This window comes from Oreochromis aureus, linkage group 12 (assembly GCF_013358895.1).
Source record: "Oreochromis aureus strain Israel breed Guangdong linkage group 12, ZZ_aureus, whole genome shotgun sequence".
In the NCBI taxonomy this organism is placed as follows: domain Eukaryota; kingdom Metazoa; phylum Chordata; class Actinopteri; order Cichliformes; family Cichlidae; genus Oreochromis; species Oreochromis aureus.
Window position 1 is genome coordinate 15,721,934 of NC_052953.1, and position 23,480 is coordinate 15,745,413.

The 23,480-nt window shown below is 43.2% G+C and overlaps 1 protein-coding gene across 1 annotated transcript in view; it reads right to left on the reverse strand.

Annotated features, from left to right (window-relative positions):
- Positions 1-4,597: 4,597 nt before the first annotated feature.
- LOC116311156 (zinc finger SWIM domain-containing protein 6) overlaps positions 4,598-23,480 on the reverse strand; it is a 49,423-nt gene continuing 30,540 nt past the window's right edge. The window contains exons 5-14 of the mRNA XM_039620926.1: positions 22,764-22,943; positions 20,920-21,090; positions 20,611-20,757; positions 19,841-19,987; positions 18,911-19,171; positions 17,461-17,596; positions 9,885-10,042; positions 9,573-9,736; positions 8,527-8,608; positions 4,598-8,412 (exon numbers count right to left, since the gene is read on the reverse strand). Of these exons, the coding sequence (XP_039476860.1) occupies positions 7,547-8,412; positions 8,527-8,608; positions 9,573-9,736; positions 9,885-10,042; positions 17,461-17,596; positions 18,911-19,171; positions 19,841-19,987; positions 20,611-20,757; positions 20,920-21,090; positions 22,764-22,943 (2,312 nt within the window). The 3' untranslated portion in view covers positions 4,598-7,546. The remainder of the gene's footprint in view (positions 8,413-8,526; positions 8,609-9,572; positions 9,737-9,884; positions 10,043-17,460; positions 17,597-18,910; positions 19,172-19,840; positions 19,988-20,610; positions 20,758-20,919; positions 21,091-22,763; positions 22,944-23,480) is intronic.

Below are 23,480 nucleotides of genomic sequence, written 5' to 3' on the forward strand. Positions count from 1 at the left end.
TTTGTGTTGCTTTGGCTGCCAGGTAGGAACAGTGTTGTTTTTTGTTATCAGTGTGACATTTTGTTTCAACATCCTGACGTGTTCCCAAAAAGCTACCTTAACAGCAACATGTTTGCTCTTAGGTGCTGGGAAAGTTTATCATTCGTGAGTCATGAAATGCAATTCAGTAAAAATCATAAGGATAAAACAAACACCAGATGAGGCCCTGCAGAGCAGTTGCATATTCCAGGGCACAGCTTCCCCCAATCTGGTGGTAGTTCAAATGACATTTGGCTGACTTGTTATACATAGCTCAATATATTCCAATAGCTTATAATGATTACCGATATTGGAACCAATAAAACATTTGTGGGCCAGAAATTGTGAAAGAATAAAATTAAATGATGTGTGTAACTTTGTTCTAACATTTTATGTCCCTCCGAGGCTCGTTCCGCTCTGCCTGAAAACGGCGGGAATGTCAAAAGAGGTAAAAAAGATGGCACCGCAGTGTGTGCTCAGGGTGTAAGTTATGGCTGTAACTTTCTCACTCTGTCAGGCGCTTTAACCGTCTGTCCTGGAGGACACATTAACTTGGTATCCTTAAATAAAGTCCTTTAAATAAAGCTGGGGGAGTTAAATAATGAGAAAGCTGCTCCCACTGTCCTTTCTGCTTTTAAATGAACCTCTGCCTTTCTTATTAATGTCCCCTTATCGCTCATCATGGCCACTGACCCGCTGCTGTAACCCCTTCCCACTCAACCACATGAGAAGCTCCGGCAAGTGGTCGGCACAGAAGTAATTGAGGGCAATTTTCAAATTAAAATTTAAACCCCTCGTCCATCTTTGCACGATGGGAGAGGGGTGGTGGAGGAGAGGGGGTTTTTGGGGGGGAGGTGGTGGCTGATGACTTGATCAGGTTTTGCGAGCCGGGCAGGTACTCAGGCTGGGAGAGGTGGGATGATGAACGAGGGACATTAATCTCTGTGACAGAGAGAGAGGAGTTAGCAGCGGTGATAGCACCGCTAACGGCTTTAATTAGCATTTAATCAGATGCCTCGGGGCCGATGGAGGGGGAGAAGGGAGATCAAAATCCAACGGCCTTCTGTAAGAAGAGGAGGAAAGGAAGTCAGTCCCTGTGGTAGCGCGGCCGATGCTGAAGGCTGTGCTGAAGAACACATGTCTGTGATCCTCTTTTTGTACTCCTGTAATGATGGCAAGCTCAGAGCACCACAAAGGCCCCAGACCCTGTGCAGAATAAGGTAGTGAGTAGGAATACAGAATGCACTCTCACATACTGTAAATGCTCAGCCTGTGAGCTTTTACTAGACAGATGCTGGAAGTGCTGAAAAGATCACGAAAAGCGTACTATTTGCAGAGATATTAAAGATACAAGGATCAAATTCTGGGGGTCTTAAGGCATTTTCATATATCCTTCTGCATGAATGTGCTTTGAGTCACAGATATACAAGCAAATAAAGATAATAAAGACTTGCATAATTTTATGTGACTTTCAGTCTTTCAAGGGCTGGATGGGTGTGAAGCTCAGTTTTCCAATAATGCTAATAAGCATTGAAAAGCCCATAAAATGTAGGAAAAATCAAAGATCAAGAAACATTTCAGTAAGAAACATCCAGCCATTGCTTTTGCAGGTCACTTTTAGATCCTGGATGAGTTCTGTGAGTTGAATTGTGAGTTTTGTTGCCGGAGCAATGAAGGTTTTTGAAGCTGCTGCTGCAGCTCCTGTTCACACTCGTTTCTTCTCCATTGCAGTGGTGCTACAAGCTCAAGGATCTTAAAGTGTTCAGAGCCATCTGCAATAGTAAACTATACAACATTTCTGTCACCCACAAAAGTCAACTATGTGCTTGCAAGGATAACATGTGAGGCCAATGGAAAAAACAAAGCAATGCCTTTTAAACCTAATAATATCACAGCATCTTTCCACATCTAAACAGTGCACTCAAAATTATGTGAAAATTCCACGTAAAACCTGTAGACATAGAGATATAGACAGATTACAGTAACCCCAAATCAAAGTAAAATAACTTAGTTTGGAGCTGTTCACCACGTGCCATTAGAGATGCTTTAGTGTGCTTTTGAAGTGATTCTCTAGTGTTTTTGTGAGGTGTCACGGTGCTACAGTGGCTAGCATTGGTGTCTCAAAACAAGAAGTTCCTGGATTCAACTCCAGGCTAGGGCCTTTCTGTGTTTTGGCACATACAACTGAAAATCCTATAAAATTGTTATCAAACTCATTAAAACTGAAACCATACAATTCATTGAACCTTTCGTGCTTTCTGGATCGGTGCACTCAGATCAGAACGCAAATAAATCATCATAGGAAAAATGTGACTGCCCAGAAAAAATTTGCAATAATTTGCAGTGACTGTTACCTTTAAAGCAGGAGGGAGTAATTCATTTTCCCAAAGGACATGAGAAACTGGGACTGTTGTGTAGGGTGTGCACCAATAAACTGAACTCAATTCAATTTACTTGAATTCAACTGTATTTAAATAGTACGAAACAGCAGTCACCTCAGCATGGTTTATATTGTAAGGCAAGATGCTACAGCAATATAAAAAACAACAACAACAACAACAATCGAACATCACTCTATTAGCAAGCACTTGGTGACAGTGGGAAGGAAAAACTCCCCTTTAACAGGGAGAAATCTCCAGCAGAACCAGGCTCAGATAGGGGCAGCCATCTACCATGACTGTTGGGGGTGAGGGGAGGAAGACAGGACAAGAGACACACTGTGGAAGAGAGCTAGTTGTATGAAATATGAATTTATGTCTTATTGGTGCAGCCCAGTTTTTAATGTGGCCTGTTGGGAAAATGAATTGCCCACCCCTCATCTAAAGGAACAACTGGAGGTTGTTCCAGGTTTTCCCTTTATTTTGTCACTTGTCTGCTGGACAACAGGTAAGAAACTGTCCATTTTTCCTACAAGACCGGGATGATTTGTGAGCAACTCATGGTGTAACATGCTGCTGTCAGTGTCCTCTACTGGGAAGCTGTACAGAAGCATACTTGTCTGCAGGTTACGACTTTAATATAAAGTGTACAATTTTTTGCTTGGCAGCGATCGCCCGCAACTATAAGCTGTCTTACACAGCACATTTAAAACTCAGAAACAGTTGAGGTTTGACTTTCTATAGGTGAATATATAAAGCATATTGAATTTACAGTCTGACAAAAAAAAAAGCCACGGCCTTGTCAAAGTCTTGATGTGTTGTGAAGTCGTGGCGCAGCGTGTGTGTGTGAGAGAGAGATTGGGAGAAAGACAGAATTAATACCCTAGATGGGATTTTTGATGGTGATGGTGAGGAAGAGGGCTTTTGGCATGAAAGGGGCCAGCGTGTGATCATGATGTCATTAGAAGTATACAGTGAGACAGACTGGAGGAGGCTGCTGTAACGTGCTACACCCAAGGGACGTCATTACCAGCTGAAACTGAGCAGGGACCTGAGCACAGGTCAGGCACACAGGAAGCGTGTATCTCCTACAAACGCATGCAAGCAAGTGTATTCTTACTCACATGTGTACACACTTGCATGAGTGCGTTTTTCCTTCAGCGCACACACCATTTCTCGCAGGATGGCATCCATAAGATAACAAATGGACAGCGCTGTCTGGCCTCTGACAGCAGACCGGTGCTTTTGTTGGCGAACCTGACGAATTCCTCAATATCTAAGTGGACACCTCTACAGACAAATGCACCTCATTAATGAGCGCACACAGATGGACAACACACACAAACCCACACACAGATGCGGACTGCAAGCTCGTGCTGTGCTAAGTTGCAGTGTGTATACCAGTGTAGCCGTCTGCGCTTCATTACTGTTCACACACAGACAGTTGCAGTGTTTTTGTGTCAATGTTTAATGAGGGGCTGGGAGTCTGGGGACCTTACTGCTGTCAGGAGCTCCTGTAGTCTGGAGCTACCACCTGTTCCCATCCGCTCCCTAAAGACCTTAACACACACACACACACACACACACACACACACACGTGCGCACACATGCACATTAAAATACATGCAGACACGCAGAGGCATGCAAACAAGGAGCAGCACACACCAAAACATGCCTGCACAAACGCACACACTTGACAAACTGCATACACTGATTTAGTCATCCTGTGGCACCACTGTCAGTGTTGGATACATGTAAACAGGTTATTGTGGTTGGCTGAGCCTGGCTGCCTGACAGAAGCTACAAAGACCATGGGAATATCAATTGATACATTTCATATTCTTCGTCAGCTCGCCCGGGATGACAGCGTGAAAGCTGCTGCCAGCGAGAGTGATCCCTCTCTGCCTTTTTCTGACATCGCCGTTTGATGGAGATCTGAACCGTCCTGACTGATCGTCTCTCGCCGATACGCCGAGCAGCGCGCGCCGTCAAGCTCAGGGACCGCGTCACATAATGATCTACGACAGACCTTCTCAGAAAAAAGTGCAGCTGTAAAAAATAAATAAAAAAATTAAAGAAATAGATAAAAGAAATGCTTCCCGTTTTTGGCAGGGTGTATGTATAAAAAAAAAAAAAAATCAACTTTGAGAGGAAATAAATATACATTTCAAAAAACTAACTTTTATTAAAACAAAAAAACAAAAAACAAAAGAATCAATTATTGACTCATTAACAAGATTATAAAACAGTGATTTAGTTACATAAATAAATTGATATCGGTGTATCAAATCTTAATTTCATAAGCATGTATACATGGGTCATTGTAATAAATAAAATGGGAGAGCAGAACATTCCTACACGAACAAAAAAAGAAAAAAAAAAAAACAAGAAAATTAAAATAAAATAAAACAAACAGCTAGAAAGACTCAGAGGAAATTGTTTCTGAAGAGAACAAGAGACACTGGACAACTTTTCCACCAAACACACGTGAGGAATTGCTTTGTTAAAGCATGAGTTACACAGCCATTCACTTACTAATTAAGGACACTAAAGCTGGGACCAAGGTTGGTTGTCTCTCCCCTCTTAGAACGCGTTTGGTTGTTAGATAGATCTTCTGTTTGGTTACTTTAAAGCGTTAAGACAAGGCAAGAGAAAAGGCTGCTTTTATCTTTAATCAACACAAGATAGAAAAAAGACGCAGAGAAAATGATATTAAAAAAAAGAAGAAGAAGAAAAAGAGGGAGAGAGAGAGAAGGTAAAAAGGCAGGTAATGATGGGACAGCTTGAACTTTGCAGTGGAGACACTGGAAAATCTGCAGGGAATGAAGGAGAGAGCTGAGGAGACTCATTTGTCCATGTGCAGAATTGTCGAGTTTGATGACTAATAAGTTACTTGCGTGGTTATTATATATATTACTGGAACACGAGGCAGGTTCTCAGCAAAATATGTCCTTTTAAATGTACGACTGTAAGGCTGGACACATAATGCACGCTCTGTTCGCCAATTAGCTCCTATATAAAGCACATTATAGTATTTTTCCAATAGTATCCCATGGAAATCTAGGCTACTACAACAGCTTGCATGCATAACTAAGTATGAAATCACGTATCGAGTTTTTAAACATTTATCCACCACTGGAGTGGAGTAGTCTACCTCTCTTCCCATTCTACACATCGCTCAGCGGGAACAACATTTCTGACAGGATCCAGCGTCTCGTGCGTGAACACATGCGAGTCCAAAAAGCTGTCAACAAGGTCAACAAGGTCAGTCGAGTCCTTCTGATATGTTCTGTTTTTTTGTTGTTGTTTTTTTTAATGAAAGAGCGGAGGGGAGGGAAGAAAGCCCACACCCCCAAAATAAGAAAAAATAAGAAAAAAGAGGGCAAAAAGGGAGAAAGAGATGAAGAGCGAGAGAGGCAGAGAGAGCAAACTACAGCGGCTTCAAGTATTTCACATTACATAGAATACTCTGTATAAATTAGTTAACATATACTTTCAGATCCTCCATATTCAGACATATACTATGGCATATATACAGAGTACAATAAATGCTCGCTCATGTTGTGTCGTGTTTTTGTCTTTTTTTTTTTTTCCTTTCTTTCTTTTTTTCCTCGAAGTTCAGTTGTTCGTATGTTCCGCCTTTTTTTGTTGTTGTTTCTTCCTGTGTAGAGAAATCCCTGAGAACGTTCTGGCTGACAATTACTGAAGGTTCCACACAATCAACTATAACAGTAGAAAGTCTAATTTCTATGATTCACATGCACAGAGGGAGGTGACACTGGCCGAGTCGGAAAACACCACGATGATGGCGGCTGTATATAGATGAGAGTGGACTGATATACTGACACATCTTGTGTGTGTGCGCGTGTGTGTGTGTTGAAGCTTTTTGGAGAGGGGGGTGCAAGTACCGATGCCAGGGCAGTGACGTACAGCAGAGCCAAGGGCAGAAACACTTAGCGGGAATCTGAAGCTTCCTCATAACCTCGGTCTCACTGGTGAATCCCCCTGTTTAATTAACACTGTCAGCTATCATAGACGATAACAATCACGATAGCAAATAAAAAAAAAAAAAGAAGAAAAAAAATAAATCTGGGAGCAGTTCAATACCGTATCATGAGGTAGTCGTCTGCCTCTGGGGTTCTGCTTCAGCTTGAAGTAGCTGAAGCTGAAGCTATAACAAGAATACTCATTATCTTTGTCTATAGCGCCTGCATTACTGTCTTCTGTCTGGAACAGGTACTCATTATGGAGGTGGGTGAGATTATAACAATATCAACAACACGAATTAGCTGAGAGCATTGTTGTGTATAATGAAGCTAATGCCTGGAACCCAGAGAAAACTAATGGCTGCTCCAGTGCTGCTGCTTCTGCTGCTACTGCTGCTGTGTCTGGAGAAAATGCTGATGGCGGCTTTTCTTTCAGTGCTAACCCAAGCTGTGCCAAGCCGAGCTAAGCTGTGCAGTGCTGGCCAGCGCCCGCCGGTGAGGGCGTGGACAGAGGGAGGTGCTCTGTGTGTTTTGAGTGTGTTTTTTTAAAGCCTTAGTTTCTCTTTGAGGATACCAAGTTTTCTTTTTCTTTTTTTTGTTGTTGTGTTTTTTCCTCTTTTTTTTTCTTTTTTTTTTAAACATGAGCGCCATTGTAGAAGGGCTTCAGCCACTTGACAACATGTAACTCAATATACACTGAAACGGGAGGGGGAAAAAAAGATGCTTTAAATCATTAGAGGAACGAAAAGGAACGGAAAGAAAAAAAAAGCCGTTTCGCTTTCGTTTTCGTCTCGCACACATGTAGAGAAACACACACAACATTCACAATGTGACAAATTTCCTCTCTTCTGAAAAATAAAAACACTTCTGTACACATAGTAGTAATAATATTATTATTAATAATAATAATAGTAATAATGTTTATGACAATAACAACAGCAAGAACAATAATACCGCGTGTGGCTCTGTTGATTTTTTTGTCATCTTTTCCTTTCTCTTTTTTGCTTCATTCTACAAGTCGCATCCCTCTTTTTTTTACTTGTCTATTTTTAATCAGTCCAAAAAGAAGTTCAAAAGGCAGACTCAAGTTAATAGAAAAGTACTAGAGCGGGAGGAGGGCGGGGAGGGGTGGGCTTTTTCACGACCTCCCCCTCGGCCTCACCCTCAGCCGAACCTCTCCCTCACTAGCATCATTAGTTTCTTTTTGCCCTTGTAGATCTGTTTCAGGTTGTCTATGAATTGGGTGAACTGAATGTGTCCGTCGTGAGCCATCATGAAAGTCTCCCGGGCCTTCCCCAGGAATTCGATGAACTCGCTATAGTGGCGCGGGCTGATGTGCGTGAGCCGTGAGTGCGTGGTGTTGATGTAGGCCCCAATGGTTGCGTCCAGCAGCTGCCTGAGCGGCGCCTTGTCCAGCGACATCAGCTTCCCAGAGTTCCTGCGGCTGTGCAGTGCCGACACCATGCCCGGCGTGGTCAGCGTGCACCGCCGCAAAATGTCAGAGAGCACGGTGGCGCACTTGACGCTCTTGACCACCAGGGGGATTACAGCCGCCAGCTCGTTCTTCCCCAGCGAGTGGCTAAGCGCGCAGGCCCACAGCACGTCGTTGATGGCCGGGTGCGTGTCCTGGTTGTAACTGAGGTTCAGGTGGGCCATCGCTAACGTCGCCAGCTTGTACGCTCTCATTGGATAACCGCGGTGTTCCATGTAGCGTGCAATAGTGAACAGCTGCGTGTAGCTCATTCCTGTCGCCGCCGCGTCCAGTACAATCTGGTAGGCTGTCTCAAAGGCAATGTGGTCCTTTTCGCAGAGCGTGAGAGCGGAGAGGGCGCAGTTCTGGGGGTCCTTCATGGCACACTGTAGGGCGAGGGTGCGAGCAGATGAAGCCAGGTTCTCCTGCTGGTGGCAGTCCAGGTGCAGGCGGACGATAGTGCTGTTGGACATGACAGTGGTGGCCACGATACTGGTGGCTTCCGTGGGGGTGAAGAGGGTGAACCAGCTCTGCATGATGCTGTCCAGTGCGTACACACCTGGGGCACACATAGAGGCATGAATAGATGTGAAGAGAGATATAGAGCGGAAGCTAAAAATAATAATACTTAAAACAGCTGAAAAACACCAATTAAGCGAACGGCATGGCTTACCAACTTCAGTGGCACATGTGACTAACCAGCGAACCATCTCTCTCCTCCTCCAGTTTAATGTGGACAGAGTTATTCTCATCACCTGAGGAAGGGGGGAATGAAAGGTGAGTTACTGATCAGACATGTAAAGCATTAAAATGCACAGGGAAGATGAGCTATATCTACTATTACTGCTGAAGAGTATTATAAATATTCCTGTAACCAGTTCAACTGTAACTTCAACGACGCGCTAGAACTGTGGCGGAAAAAGACTGTGGTACATTTTGCAACAGCCTTGGGGGAAAAGGCCCACAGGAAAACCATCAAAGTGAATACCTTTACAAATATATAATCCAAGGTAAATCTATAAATAATTTATTAAAGTCTGCAAAGGCGAAAAAGGTGAAAAAACATAATGAACAATATTGTGACATTTACCAAGCATCACCTCTCAAAAGCTCATTCTCCTCCCTGAGGTGCACAAAATAAAGGCCCCTTAGAAAGAAAATAGCATTGCAGTGCTGTTCCATCTAGAATTAAATATTCAGGAAGCCAAAGGATCCACAGATACAGATCCATTACAGTATCTTTTCTGATTCCTCTGCAGTCGTCATATAATGGAGCTATTTTATGGGATTAAGAGCACCCTATAGTGTAAATGCCGTTTCCTGGTAATCTTCCTGTATTCCGAGACAATAATGTCAAATTCAGTTTCATGAACATCAGGGTAAAATCCTTTTACTGACCCAAGAGACACCAGCATAACTGAACCCCTGTGATGTACAGGGTAAATGTCGTCCTCCAGAGCTATAAGCTTTTCTTGTAAGAAAATGATCCCATATATCGCTACTCAAAGATACAAGTGAACAGCGGCTTGGTATAAGTAGAATATTAGCTTCACACACACATGCGGATGTATTATTAGGCTTTTTTTTTTTTTTAAACAAAGGTGTGTCATGGAAATTTACAACCTGACTTCCACTAAAAGGTGAAAATAAATTCACAGAAGTACACTTTTTCTTTCTTCTTTTTTTTTTTTTTTTTTTTTTTTTTTTTAAAATGCATACCTGCAGTCCTAACTCCAGAGAGACTTTGAGAAGTGTTATATCAGGCAGGCTGTCCATGAGCGTGGCAATCTTAAACGCGTCCTGTGCCAGTTTGAAGATGTGAGACGAGGAGTGAATGTTTTTCTGGATGGACTCCAGGACCGTCTCCAGCCTGCGACTGTCACCTGTGGTACAAACACAGGAATAGTTTAGAATTGCACAGATATTACTGCTACCCCTATCTGTATACATGCAAACGCACGTGTTACTAATAGTACGTCAACATTAGAAAAGTTAATGGCGGGATCTGTAATTGTGCAAATATCTGTGCACCTTTGGCAGCAGTGAGCATGGTAGAGGCCAGCTCACACTGCTGGGACTCTATGTGGCTCAGGGTGAACCAGCGCGGGTAGCGGTTGGGCACTACGGACACGATGTGGTGAGGTCGCGACAGGTCACCGGATGATGCCGTCGACTCCAACACAGGCAACCTGACGGAGAAACAGACCCACAGCACATTAGTAAAGATATTCTGTGGAGAATTATGTACTTCAATTATAAATACATACAGAAATATTAAGTAATGTGCAAAAGTCTTGAGCCATCCCTCATTTCTTTATATTTTGCTTCCAAGGAGCCAGACTTGTAATTTTTCCAGAGTGGTCTTGAGCAATATTTCTCCAGGTTTCTGAACATCTTTCAAAGTTTTTCTTTGGACGCTGGCTGCTTTTTCACTCAAATTTAGTCCATCCTTGTACCCAACCATTTTTAGAAGAAACTTAGCAAAGAGCCAGTTTCAACTGTATCTTTAATCTATTGCAAAAGAACACACAGTGTGTTCACATATTTAGTTGAATCTACAAAAAAATATCAAAGTTAAAAAAGTTTTACAGGAACAAAACAGTACATTTGTAGTAACAAGACAATCTGCAAAAAACTTGGCATATATTGGCAGGAATACAGTGTGCCTTTAAAAAAGTGGGAGAACAATTGAAGAAGCAGTAGATGAACACTATCATCACTGACACGAGACCCAGAGGTGGGTTTCTGGCAGTCACCCTGTCAAGAAGCAATTCCTAAGGAAAGGAAACAGGAAGAAAAGGCTGTTCTTTGCCAAAGTACCAAAGAAGAAGTGGACCAAAAAATCAGTGGCAACAGGTTTTATAGAGCGATGAGTTTCAAATCATTGATGGTATATATGGAGGACAACAGTGAGTGTCTGCAGCCATCTGTAAAACATGTAGGAGGCTCTGTCATGATTTGGGGCTGCATTTTAGCCAGTGGTGCTGGGGATCTTATCAAAAATGGTGAAATTATGAACACAGAAAAGTACCATCAGGTTTTAATCCTCCATGCAATACCATCTGGAAAGCCTGTGACTGACAGCAGCTTTACTTTCCAGCATGACAATGATCCCAAACACACTGCCAATGCAATAACGGCATGCATGGAATGAAAAACAAACAATGGGACACTATCAGTCATGGACTGACCTCCGCAGAGCCCGGACCTCAACATTACTGAAACAGTGTAGGATCATCTTGACAGAAAACGGACCAAAAGACAGCCAACATCCAAAGAGGAGCTTTGAATGTCCTTCAAGAAGTCTGGAGAACTAAGTGTATTTCAGTTAATTAAGAATATTAAACTCAAAAACATCAAATTAAAGAAATACAAGAGTGAAGAGAAATTAGACAACAAAGGTCTGTGAATCATCATCAGTGATACCCCTTTTTTTCCTCCATACTGTAACAAGCAAGCAGAATACTGTACTGAGAGAAAAAAAGGCTTCATTATGAATGCCTGAAAGTCACTTCAAAATCAAAATGACTTCAATCGACACAGGGGGATTACAGTTAGCCTCTCCCAGCAATTTACTTTCTACCTAGTATTTAATCACCTAGAAACCATGGTATAATTAGTATTTTCTTCACTCTAATTGGTCATAATGAAGTCAGAGCCGTGCAACACCTGCTAGTGGATGGAGGAGCTTCACTAGTTTCTGTCTCTCATTATAATAATACTGACAGGGCCAAGTCTTCACAAGAGCCACGAGCACAACACAGTTACCACTGTGGCCGGCTCATCTCCTATTCTGCTTCACTTCTCTTCCCTCCGCTCCCACCTCAGTTTCAAAGGTCTTCTTTCCTTCAGAAGACAGCGCAACCTGGCCTTCTCTCAGCCAATCACAAAGCTAATTGAGTCCATGGGGAAATTAAGGAATTCACCTTCTAGCCCCGTAAGGCTGGACACACATCAAACAAATACCAACACACATCAATGAAAAAACCCAGAGCATACACATGCACGCGTGCACACACAAGATCAGATACACACACACACACACACACACACACACACACACACACCCCTGCCCTTTTGAAAACACATCAAAGCAGCCCAGTAAAAGCAATGTAATGCTAAATGCCAGTTTCAATTTCAGAGCAAGGTGCATGTGATACTGCTGCCACCCGAGTAAAGGCATGTACAAAAACAGCCTCATCTTCGCTCCGTTTCGCCCAAGAGGGCACCGGCGGAGCTCATTTCTCGGAGACAGAAGGTGTCAAAAACCCAGTTGAGATGCGTGCAAGTGTGAACGCTGACACTTGGTGCAAAATGGAGATGTTTGGAAGCCCTAGCAACAGCCGGATTCATTCCACACAAAGCTTAAGAGCTGCTAAAAGCTTTTGCCACACTGGGACCTTCTGGAAGATTCCTGGGGTGCAGCAAAGCAAAGCAAAAAAAAAAAAAATGCCTTGGATAAAGATGGAGGCCTCATCAACATTCCTGCTTTTGTTTGGTGTTCACCAGAGAGCCGAGCACTTGCATCGGATGGGTGCTTGAGGACCTGGATTTGCTGAAGAATACCTCAATGTAGGAGAGGTAAATGAACCCTCATGAACTTCTCCAAAGTATTCAATCCAACCACAAGTACAGTTTAATCCCAGCCAGCTAATATAATTAATGCAAAATGCTACTGCGAAATGCTAAACCCAGCACCAATTTACTGTGTGCTTACAGTATAACAAGAAACTGTAACAAACGGTTCTTTACAGTTTTGCCATGGTTTGAAGTAATTGCGTATAAATATATTATCTAAAAAGAAAGTGATCTGTAAGAGGCAATCAATTCCTGTGAGGGTCAGTGAGAAGGATTTGTCGCTCTGGTGTCAAATGCCTCCTGCGGCACTGTAGCACGCTGTCACATCTGAAAGGGGCAGAAATATGCAATATTGTCAGTGTGGAGGCAGCTGGCAACAGATTACAGAAGAGGAGCCTGTGATGAGGCAGTGATGGGTAAACCAGCGTTTAGGGTCACACATTCACTTGCCCACGTAAGAAGAATGAAATGCGTAACGCTTTGCAGAAAAGCTGCAAGGATACGATGATAAAAAGCAGTGCGAGCAGGTTTTACCTAAATCCTGAGGCCCTTTGGGTTTCTGGTCTGCATCACCATGACTACTGACCTCTTTACCTCTTTCTCTGTTCCCCCTTTGACTGTAAACACCCTTCACTTCCATAATTTATCAAGCGCACATCTATCAGCTAAGTGACACATCCGGTGGAAGACCATACACAAACTCCTGTGGGATAAAACCTGCAGAACACCTGGCAGCAGTGATCGAGTCATACGTGAACGAGATGAGCGGATATTTTAGCCGTCGGGAGCCTAGGATGCTAAAAACGACATTTGCTTTGAGTGATGCTTTTTGAGGAACACGTACTACATTAAAGTCATCACTGTCGCAGTCACATGAAAATCTGTGTTTAAAATATAATTCTCGAGAGGTTTGTTTATTTCCGTGCACTCGAAGGTGCACTTGGATTTTCTGCAACTCACAGACGAGCATGCTTATTTATATTGTTCAATAAATTTCATATAATACAATAAACACATGTGCATGAGCAAAGTGATTGCAAATACACTTTCTGTACGTGTGTAAGAGTTTGTGTAGTGGTGATTCTTTATAGCTTTGTGTGGACAGACAGTAAAATACTATACGCAGAGGTAGAAGGCAACAAGGGACAGACTTAAAGATTTCACTGACTGATAGTAAAATTGTATTGCATAAAACAATATATTTCAAAGGGAAATCAACCCATTACATTACTAGTATTTCTTTTGGCAGTGTGGTTTACGTCCATTTCTTTCACTGGGACCAGCACAATAGTATTGTGCTGTTTACATGTCCCACATCAATGATTCCCAGCATCTTAATTTGAAAGTCATGTAAAAAAAATTGAGAGACTAGATAAGGGTTTTACTATGAGACTAAAGAAAAAAGCCACCAAAGCATTGGGTAAGGCACACTAGCTCTTAACAGTAGATCTCAGTGTCACGCGACATCAGCTGATACGCTTCTGTGTGTCCTACTGAAACATCTAAAGGTGGGCGGATCTAACCAAATATCCATAGTATGGTATCGGATCAATACCAGCCATAGGATTAATACTTTGTCTCTATCCTCCAAGTTTAGTATGAATTGTGTCATTTAAAAACAACAACAACAAAAAAAAAAAAACATCCCATCCAACCTTTTTGTGCTGACTGTCAGAAGCAGAAGCTGACCCAAAGTGTTTTAGAGACAGGCACATTCACATTCCAGGTCACAGTCATGATCAGTGCTTTATAGGTTTACAGTATCGGTAATAGCCTCTGCATTGGTATCGGTAATACTGGCCGTGTATTCACCTGTTATCAGACCTATACCAAAATTTGCATTATCACACAGCGCTAACAGAATCTCATATAGGGTATACAATTTAAACTGCTTTAACTTTCTGTAAACTGTTGCTCGTGCAAGCCGCTTTGCAGCCCGCTTTGATCCCAGCTCGTCTTTATCATGCCGCGTCTGACAATGTCATAACACCGATGCCTGCTGTGTTGTGCACCACAGGTCTTTCTCCTTCCCCCCGTCTGGAAGTGATAATCTTCTTTTGAATAAAGTGGTCCCGACTGAAATGATGGCTGCTACCTGTGTGCACTGGTGATGTATCAGTCTCATCTTATCCTCAGACGGCAATCGTGATATAGAGTACTTTATATTCAAAGATTATGGATTATGCAGAGGATCAAAGGTTGTGGATTACAGCGAAGATCCAGAGTCATTAGCATTGGAAGGCTCATATCTCATATGGAAATCACATATGATAACAGGCGACTGGGATTTGTTTCTTTGGCTTCCAAAAGAGTTGAGATAAGCACCGTCTCTGGAGAGGTAGTGAGCTTCTTCTTCTCCTTCTTCTTCCTCTTCTTCCTCTGTGGCTGCAGTCAAATTCTGGGCAGCCCCTGAACTAGTAGGCAGCTTCTCTGTTTTTGTGTTGGCCGCTCACATCGAGCCATTGCACGGCATATGCTGCTCTTACACACTTTAATTAACCTCATCCAAGACACATAAACTCCCAGGCACTTTAAAATACTCTCATGGATATGCATGCACACATGGAGGCAGTCTGACTTCCTCTCATTTGCAAAAAAGCCGTTTTAAGAGCAACTGTGACAGAGGAGAAAAATCGAGAATGCAAGTAGAAAGAAAAAAGTGTGTGAGAGAGAGTGTGTGTGTGTGTGTGTACAAGAGAGAGAGAGAGAGCTAGACTTTCTTTCTCTCTCCTTGTATCAATGATAGTGTTATAATAGGTCCATTAAAATAGCCCTGGTTACTTTACCTCCTCCTCTATATTTAACTGTCCACCGTCCCGTGGGAGCGGGGAGGTATATGCTATCACATTACACTACGCTACATTACACACATTCATTATGTGCTGAGTAGACACCCCTGGCTCCCAGGAGCACCCATAAGTGGCCGTATTATTCTAAATCGACGCATTCACGCCAAAGGAGTGAGGATGGAGGAGCAGAGGGGAAGGAAACAAAAAAAAAAAAAAAAAAGAGGTGAAGGGAAGTAGCAAGGGAGGGAAGGGAGTGGCTGACTCAGGGAAAACAGGCTTGGGACATGGGTTTAGAGGGAATGGAAGGGACACACCAGCTGGATTTGCAACCTTGAAACCACACTGAGAAATCCAAACCATCTCGTTTTGGTTTTGTAAGTGTGTTATTTACATCCTGACGCCTCCTAAATGGTAAACTGTAGGAAGGTGCAAGGGATGCGCTTCTTGTCTTTTTGTTCTCCGTTCGTCCGACTGTGACACATCACGAGAACCCGAAAAAATTAAAAAGAAGAAGAATCGCTTCATTTTTAGTCGTTCACAAATCATTTGCTAGTTTTACAGTGATGGACTTCGCAAAGCTTAGCTTTGTAGAAACACAACAAACATCTTCCTCCTCTGTGGCCTCTCCCCGTTGGCTCGGCACATGCATGTGTTTGTGTGTGCGTGTGTGTGAATCCTCCTCATTACAGCCACACTAATTATACTCTCATTAATGTAATTAATATTCACTGATCCAGCTCCCACTAGTCACAACATCAAAACACAGCAGCGCAGACTGATTAACGTACATACACATGTCCACATTGTCCACAGATGAATACACACAGGAGCTTAATATAGAGAGATCACACGGACAACGCACAGGCCAGCAAACAGCGTGGCATTCCCTTCAAAACACAGACGCACACTGAGCTGCAGACATTGCAAGCTTTAAAGCTTGAAGACAAGCTTGCACAAATAGCAGAGATCTTAAACTTGGGGAGTTTTTATTTATTTTTTTTCAAATCGCTTAAATCCTCACTCAGATTTTAAGCGAGGATGACCAAGTCGTCAACGAATCAGAAGGTTGGTGAATCGCTGGCTCATGCAGTTTGCGTCCTCATATCCTCGGGGAGGTTAGTGAACACCAAATCGCACATTACAGCTTCAGACTGACAGACCAACAACAGCACAAACAAGAGTATCCTGCAGAGCAGTTACGCCACATATTTTTGACACTGCCCCCATCTGACAACAGATGCTCTATGCAGGTAGACGGGCAGCCAACGCCAATGCACTACCACAGCTGAACCGTAATTCCCCCACCAGTGTGTGTGTGATCATCAGACAGGGCTTAGAATAGAGCGCTATATGGGTGTGTGTGTATGTGTGTGTGAATGGATAAGAGTGGCTTGTAGTAAAAAGTGCTTTGAGTCCGCAGAGTAGAAAAGTGTTACATAAGCATCAGTCCATTTTACCATTTATAAGCCGCACGTAAATATTTTATGGTTATACAGGATGCGAGGATATATCATATAGTGGGTTGGGGCGCGCATACCAATATTCAGCTGTTCACACATTAGTGTGCTGCACAGGTAAGCCCATTTGTTTTTCAGAAATCTGTAAAACACACTCAGGATCATCACTGTTCAGTTGTCTGCACTGGTGGTAACTTTGTGACCATGGATGCTAACATGGATGCTACTGCTTCACGATCACCAGTTTTTCTCTTCCACAACAGCTCCTATTAGAGCGTGAGGCACTGCTCTATCTCTGATTGTTTTACTCATTACTTCATAGTTAACTTATATGTGTGGTTATTTTGCTTACAATGCAGCTGATTGTAAGCAAATGATTACCAGATGATTACCAGGAAATCTCCAAAGCTCAAAAAAAGTTTTATTTGAGAGTCCTAACAGGGCCTCTCTACATCTACAGCCTTTTCCTCAATAGTCATAGACCTTAACTACACCTGTAAAGTTTCATAGCTGTCCCTTGCATGTTTATGACACCATCATGTTGACAAAACCCATCCACAGACAGACATATAAACACCTGCCAAGCTTTGGTAATAGTTAAAGAAGGTGCCCAGGATCACATTCTGCCATGATGACACACAGACGGAGACACACACACATGCACGCGCGCAGACGCACCAAGTGAAAACAAAGCGAGACCTGCTGTCACAGCTGGTAAAAATCTGATTTACAAGGTTTTGACATGATTACGGAAACAAGCCCACACAAACACAGGAGACCTACCGCATGGCTCTCAGTGCAATTTTGTACGCCAGTTCAGCGTCGTGAGGTAGGAGAGAGGTGAAGAGATAGCGGGCGAAGGTGTGCATGGGGACACTTTCTCTGTGGACGATCTCTCCGAGGCCAGAGTACGGACCAGCTGTAACAAAAAGCACATGAAAACAATATAAACACACCAAGACAAGTGGGTCCTTTTTAGCTATGGAACACACAGGAGGAAGAAGTGTGTCCTCAAGTTATTATATTTTATAATATATACCATACAATTAACACATTCTGGTATTGCTGCACATTAAGTCATTATTTTCCTGTCGCACACTGACGAGTGATTTATCTGGTCTGTCCCTCGTAGCCAGGAAGCACCGAAGCCACGCGGCATTAAAACAAACTTTGACGTCAAAAACCATATGGCCGTGTGTGCAGCCTTGGCCTCACACTCTTCCTTCCCTCCCCCTCTTCCTGTGCTTCCCCCCTCATCTCTGGTGGGTTATTTTAAACCCCAACAGGCTTCTAAGCCACAGACCACATCACACAGTGGCGCGGCTGCAGTCTCCAGGGACCCGCAGAGGCCTCGGAGCCCGGTGCTCTATTAGTAACGGAGCCAGAGGTGGGTGGTCGCGCCAGGGATGAGGCAGGGTTGGGGTTTGGGTGGGGATTGGAGTAGAGTTTGACTGGGCTGGGCCCTCGGGAATGAGCCACCACCGCACCCCTCCTCCTCTCTTCCTCCTTCTCGTTTTCCCATAACCAAAGCCCATTCTGCCCTAGCTCCACTCCTGTAAATGTACACACTGCTGTGCGTGCACGCATATATGTGTGCTGACACAATACCCCTGGTGTTACTGTGTAAAGAGCTCATTTTGGTCTGGCCCAGGGCAGCTCAGCCTCTATTTGCACCACAAAATGAAAGGATAATAAATAGTGAGACAGAGTCAAAAGTGTTTTTCCTGTTTTAGCAGGAATGTGTAGGCTCTTGGTGTGTGGGAGGTAGAGGAAGAACAGGGAGGAGGTGCGTCTATATATAGATAGATAGATTTAAATATATATATATATATATATATATATATATATATATATATATATATATATATATATATATATATATATATATATATATATATATATATATATATATATATAGAGAGAGAGAGAGAGAGAGAGAGAGAGAGAGAGAGAGAGAGAGAAAGAGAGCTATAGGGAAATATGGTGAAAAAAAAAAGTAAACTGTAAACAGGTTACACTTATGAAATTTTAATTGGGGAAGAGCTTTAGACTTTATCTCTCATTCACCCATACAGCATGTTGGAGTTCAGTGCTGCCCCAGCACACTTTATCATGTGGACAGGAGGAGCACACACCCACTCAACCACGCTGGGAGCAACCATTTAAATGTAAATTTTAAAAAAACAAACCAAAACAAAAGTATAGTTGGAATATATTCTGTTATCTCTCTTACCCTCCAGCAAGAAGACGGCCTGTTTACGGAAGATTTTGACCAGGGAGTCATCCAGTTCCACTTCCTGCAGCTTGGCCAAGAGCTGCTCTTCATTGCGACACACCTTTTCTTGAGCGTACAGCCCATCGGGCATCACCCGCTGCTGGCCTAGGCCGATCAGAGCGGTCTCCACGGCCAGCGCCACGTACGATTCGCCGTCCCCCAGCAATCGCTGCACGGGCATCCGCTGGAGGTCCGCTCGGCTTACCACGCTGGAGCAATCTACGAAGAGGAAAAAGGAGACGACAAAGAGGCAGATGAGAAGAAGTGAGTCAGCATAAACTGGCTGGGAACGTCTGTGTAATTCTCTGAGGCACTGGACAATAGAGGAGTTCGCCTCCTGTGAAAAACACACTGTGTCCGTCACACAGTGCAGGTCTGAATCCAGTGACCACCCAAAATAAAGATCAACCCCTTAGGAGCATTCCTCTGTTCGCTGCTCTTCCTCAGAGGAGTGGGCTATTTCTGTAAGCAGGAGACGCACCGAGGGACGGAGCAATCGCAGAGTAGGCGAGGAGAATTTGAAAAACATGGTGAAGAATAAGACAAAGAGTGAAGGTGAAGCTACACTTAAACTATGCTTTGTATAGACTAAAAATTCCTCTACTATAATCGTTGAGATATAAATATACATGGAGAGTATAAATTTCCTATCTCATGTTAAAAATCAGTCCCATAGAATTGTATAAATCAAACATCTGTGCTAAATTACACAAAAACATCTGTATTTTCATGACTTGTTTGTGTGTACTAGCTGATTTTTCCACGTAGATATATAAAGACAGACCCATGAATCACTTTGTAAAAGGGTGTGGGATGAATAAAGAATACGATAAAGTTGCATTTACGATAAAGCTATTTAAGAGGCCAGTTTCCATAAACCAGCAGTACCTGAGAGGTCTAAGCAGGTGTTAGAGCCCTCCTCGCCCACTCGTCCTGACTCCGTTAGGGTGCTGAACAGGGTGCCAATGGGATCCAGGGGATGTCCCACCCAGCCCTCCATGTTGGTTATGGAAGTGTGGCCTTTATGGAGCAACTCTAGAAAAGGACAAAGCAAACGGGGACACGTCTCAGTGCAAAAACTGACAACATCTTAAAGTAATAATGCACATCATTAGCCTCTCCAAGCTGAACAGCGTATTAACACAAACACAGATACACACAAATAACCACTGTCTGTCTCAGCAAGACCTCATCTTAATTCTTCCACCCCTTAAAGTCGACCCCCTCCGCCAGTGAAATGCGCAAGGGTATGGAAACTAATATGCACAGAGCTGTCATCCATACCTGATTAAGAAACAGCAGCGATAGGCCCCATAAACTACCAAAAATCAATGCCGACCATATCTCAGCGATGGCATGAGTATTTGTCATTTTTCAGTACCTTGCATGAAGTGCTCATCTACTCTGAAGTTTGGTAAGAGTAATGAGATGTTTAGAAGTAACAGTTTATGGATGCAAAAGGATTCACGGGAACTGAAAGCATTTCTGGCTTGTTCCTTTTTAAAAGTTCCTTTGAGATTATTAGGCATTATATATTATATCACAGTGAGTTGGTGTTGTTTGGAGGTAATTAGTGAGTTTCCAAGAATGGTTTGCTGCCAAAATGGATTCTGAAAATAAAAAACAAATAAGGCTTGAATACCGCAATTTAGTTTCACCTTTCTTGTGCCGACGAAAGTGCTCCAGTTGCCTCTGCTGCTGCCTTCGTAACGTGTTGACCACGGCGATGGCCAGACGGAGGGCTTCTCTCGGGTAACCGTGGGAACGCAGGGCGTCCACCCTGGCGCAGGCTGTTGGGACATGCTCTGAGGGAAAGACAGAAGTTTTAAAGCCAGCGTTCTTCTCTCACCTCCTGGACAATCTCAGTTCAGCTCACTGTGTATAAATAACTTTTCTGGCACGTGCTCACTCACACCTCCACACACACACACACACACACACACACACACACACACACACAGACTCACCGTGCCATAAGGGCCAACCACGTGAGTCGAAGAGAGAACCCTCCTGGTTGTCATGGTAACAGTAGTTGGCGTAGAGGTCACTGGCGATGATGTGCTGGAGGTGTCGGTCCTGCCAGTGCAGGTCGCAGGCCTCGATGGCCCGTGTGAACACAGTCCTGTGGGGGCGCATCTCTGAAGGAGAAGGAAAGGTGAGGTGAGGTGAGAAAAAGATGGATAAAAGCCAAACGCTCGATAATTCGTTGATTTTTTTTGTCTTAAAAGACAGCCCTAGCATTTCAATATCTTAAATTTTTGACATTAGCATAACTGCTCCAAAAAAAAAAAACATCACTTGGAAGATTGGCAGCTTGAACTGGCTTGTGTACCACATAAAATCTGCTGTGGTGTTTTAAAGCCGGAAAGCAAACAGCAATCTAAGCGGCCTCCTCTCGACTCCAGCAGACCGGATTCACACAGCAATTATGTGGGGCAGGAAAATTATTGTGTTTTTGCAGTTGTTGGGTTAATGTATGGAATTGTACTTCTCATTGTTGTGTTAAGATTTATCGTCGATGTGGTTTTTCTCTGTTTCTTTTGTTTTGTCCATCTTGTAAGAAAATAAAATGTGTATGAAAACAAACAGGAAAAAAAGAGAAAAAGAATGGAAATCTGTTGATTTATCTCCAGCACATGCCTGGCTCTTTTAGCTTGGAATTGTTGCCTGTGCAAAATTATCTTTTAGGACAAATACTGGATAGAGACAGACTGATAAGCGAACACACACATACGCCCACCCTGTAGCCAAAGCTCCTGAGCCCTTTCACAGTGAGGCAACAATTCTTTGATTTACAATTTTTAATTCATTTTTAATAAACCGAATATGAGCCGCATCAATATGAAACTGAACTTCTCTGGTGACGTCATGATTTAAAAAAAACAATTATTTTGTTTTCTCGTTCATTTTTGAATCGATCGTTAAAAGAAAGCATCTTCTTCTCCTTGTCCGAATCAGGGTCACGGAGGGGCGAGAGGCAAGGCCGTGTTCATTTTGACAGCAAACTTAAGTTGATTCAGTAAAAAAAATAAAGTGTAGAATTTTGTCGTGTTTTTATCAGTGAGAGTTGCTCCACACGGTTTAACAAAGCGTCTTATTTGCCTTAACATCTAATGTGGAATGTGTCCATATGCCTACTTTTCTCTTCCTTCCAAGTTTTGACATTTTGTGTTTTCATGAAAAACAGAGAACCGTTTCCCACGGACAGATCAATTGTGTGCACCTAACCTCACTGCACCGCAGATCACATTCCTGCCTTTCTAAACAAATTAATTAGTTCTTACTGGATCTCGTCAATGCATTTCAGCATATCTTCTGTCCTTGTGCTTTGATTTCTATGTAATTATTGTCTGAAATACACAAAAAATGAAGGTAATTATTGGTCAACAAAATTAATTAGCTGGCCGCCGGCCAAACACACAGAGGTAGACATCCAGTCACACTCATATTCACACCTATGGCCAATCAGCAATCAGCAACCTAACCCCTTCCCCATGTTTCTGAACTGTGGGAGGAAGCCAGAGAAGAGCCACACAAACACGGAGAGAACACACAAAGGTTGGACTCAAACCTTGGACCTTCTTGGTGAGAGGCGATGTTGCTAACAGCACCACCATGATTGGACTAAATCTATGGGAAAGAAATTTACCAAAACAGTTCTTTGGGTGCTCGCTATTCATTCCTGCACAGCACATCTTGGAAGTGCCACAGCTGTGACGAGTGTCACCTCTCACCTGCTACAACTGCCAGACACGTGTCACGGCCAATAAATACGTTATTGACAGACATACAAAACCTGTCAATGTCTTACCTTGGTTGCCATGGGCGCCCTGAGGCAGTGAGTGGGTGAGGTTGGGCAGCTCGTTGCCGTGGTTACCGTCCTCCCAGGGGCAAACGTCCACACTGTTCCATCTGCGCAGCTGGCGCAGCCATGATGACTTCTGCTCCGGTTTACAGTGGGGGTTCAGTACGATGCACATCCACAGGGCACCTGGACACACACACACACACACACACACACACACACACACACACACACACACACACACACACACACTTCAGTTACCTGCCCTACTTCTCAATTTGTAACAGTGATGTAAGCAATGAGTCATACAAAAGCCATAAAGTGTGTCTTTTGAGATTTAAAATACCTTTAATACAGATATCATGTGAGATTGAAAGCTCGGGGCTGTTTTTACACCCTAACACTGTTTCTTGTTCTTTTAGGAGCACATTTTACGTGCTGCCGCCATCTTGCACTGGAATACAAAACTCTGTGAAAACAGAGAACTTGACTAGTCCCGAGGCAACGCTGACTGCACACACATCATTTTAGAGTAAATTGGAACAAACAGAATATGAAAAGTGGCTATGTCTCTGGGGATACAAGCACAATCGGGGATTTTACTCTCCAGACTCCAAGAGATATGTATACACTCACATTGTGTGTGTGTGTGGGTGTGTGAGAGAGAGACTGTGTGCGACTGTATTCTACAGATGCATATGTGTGCAGACAGAGTTTGGGAGG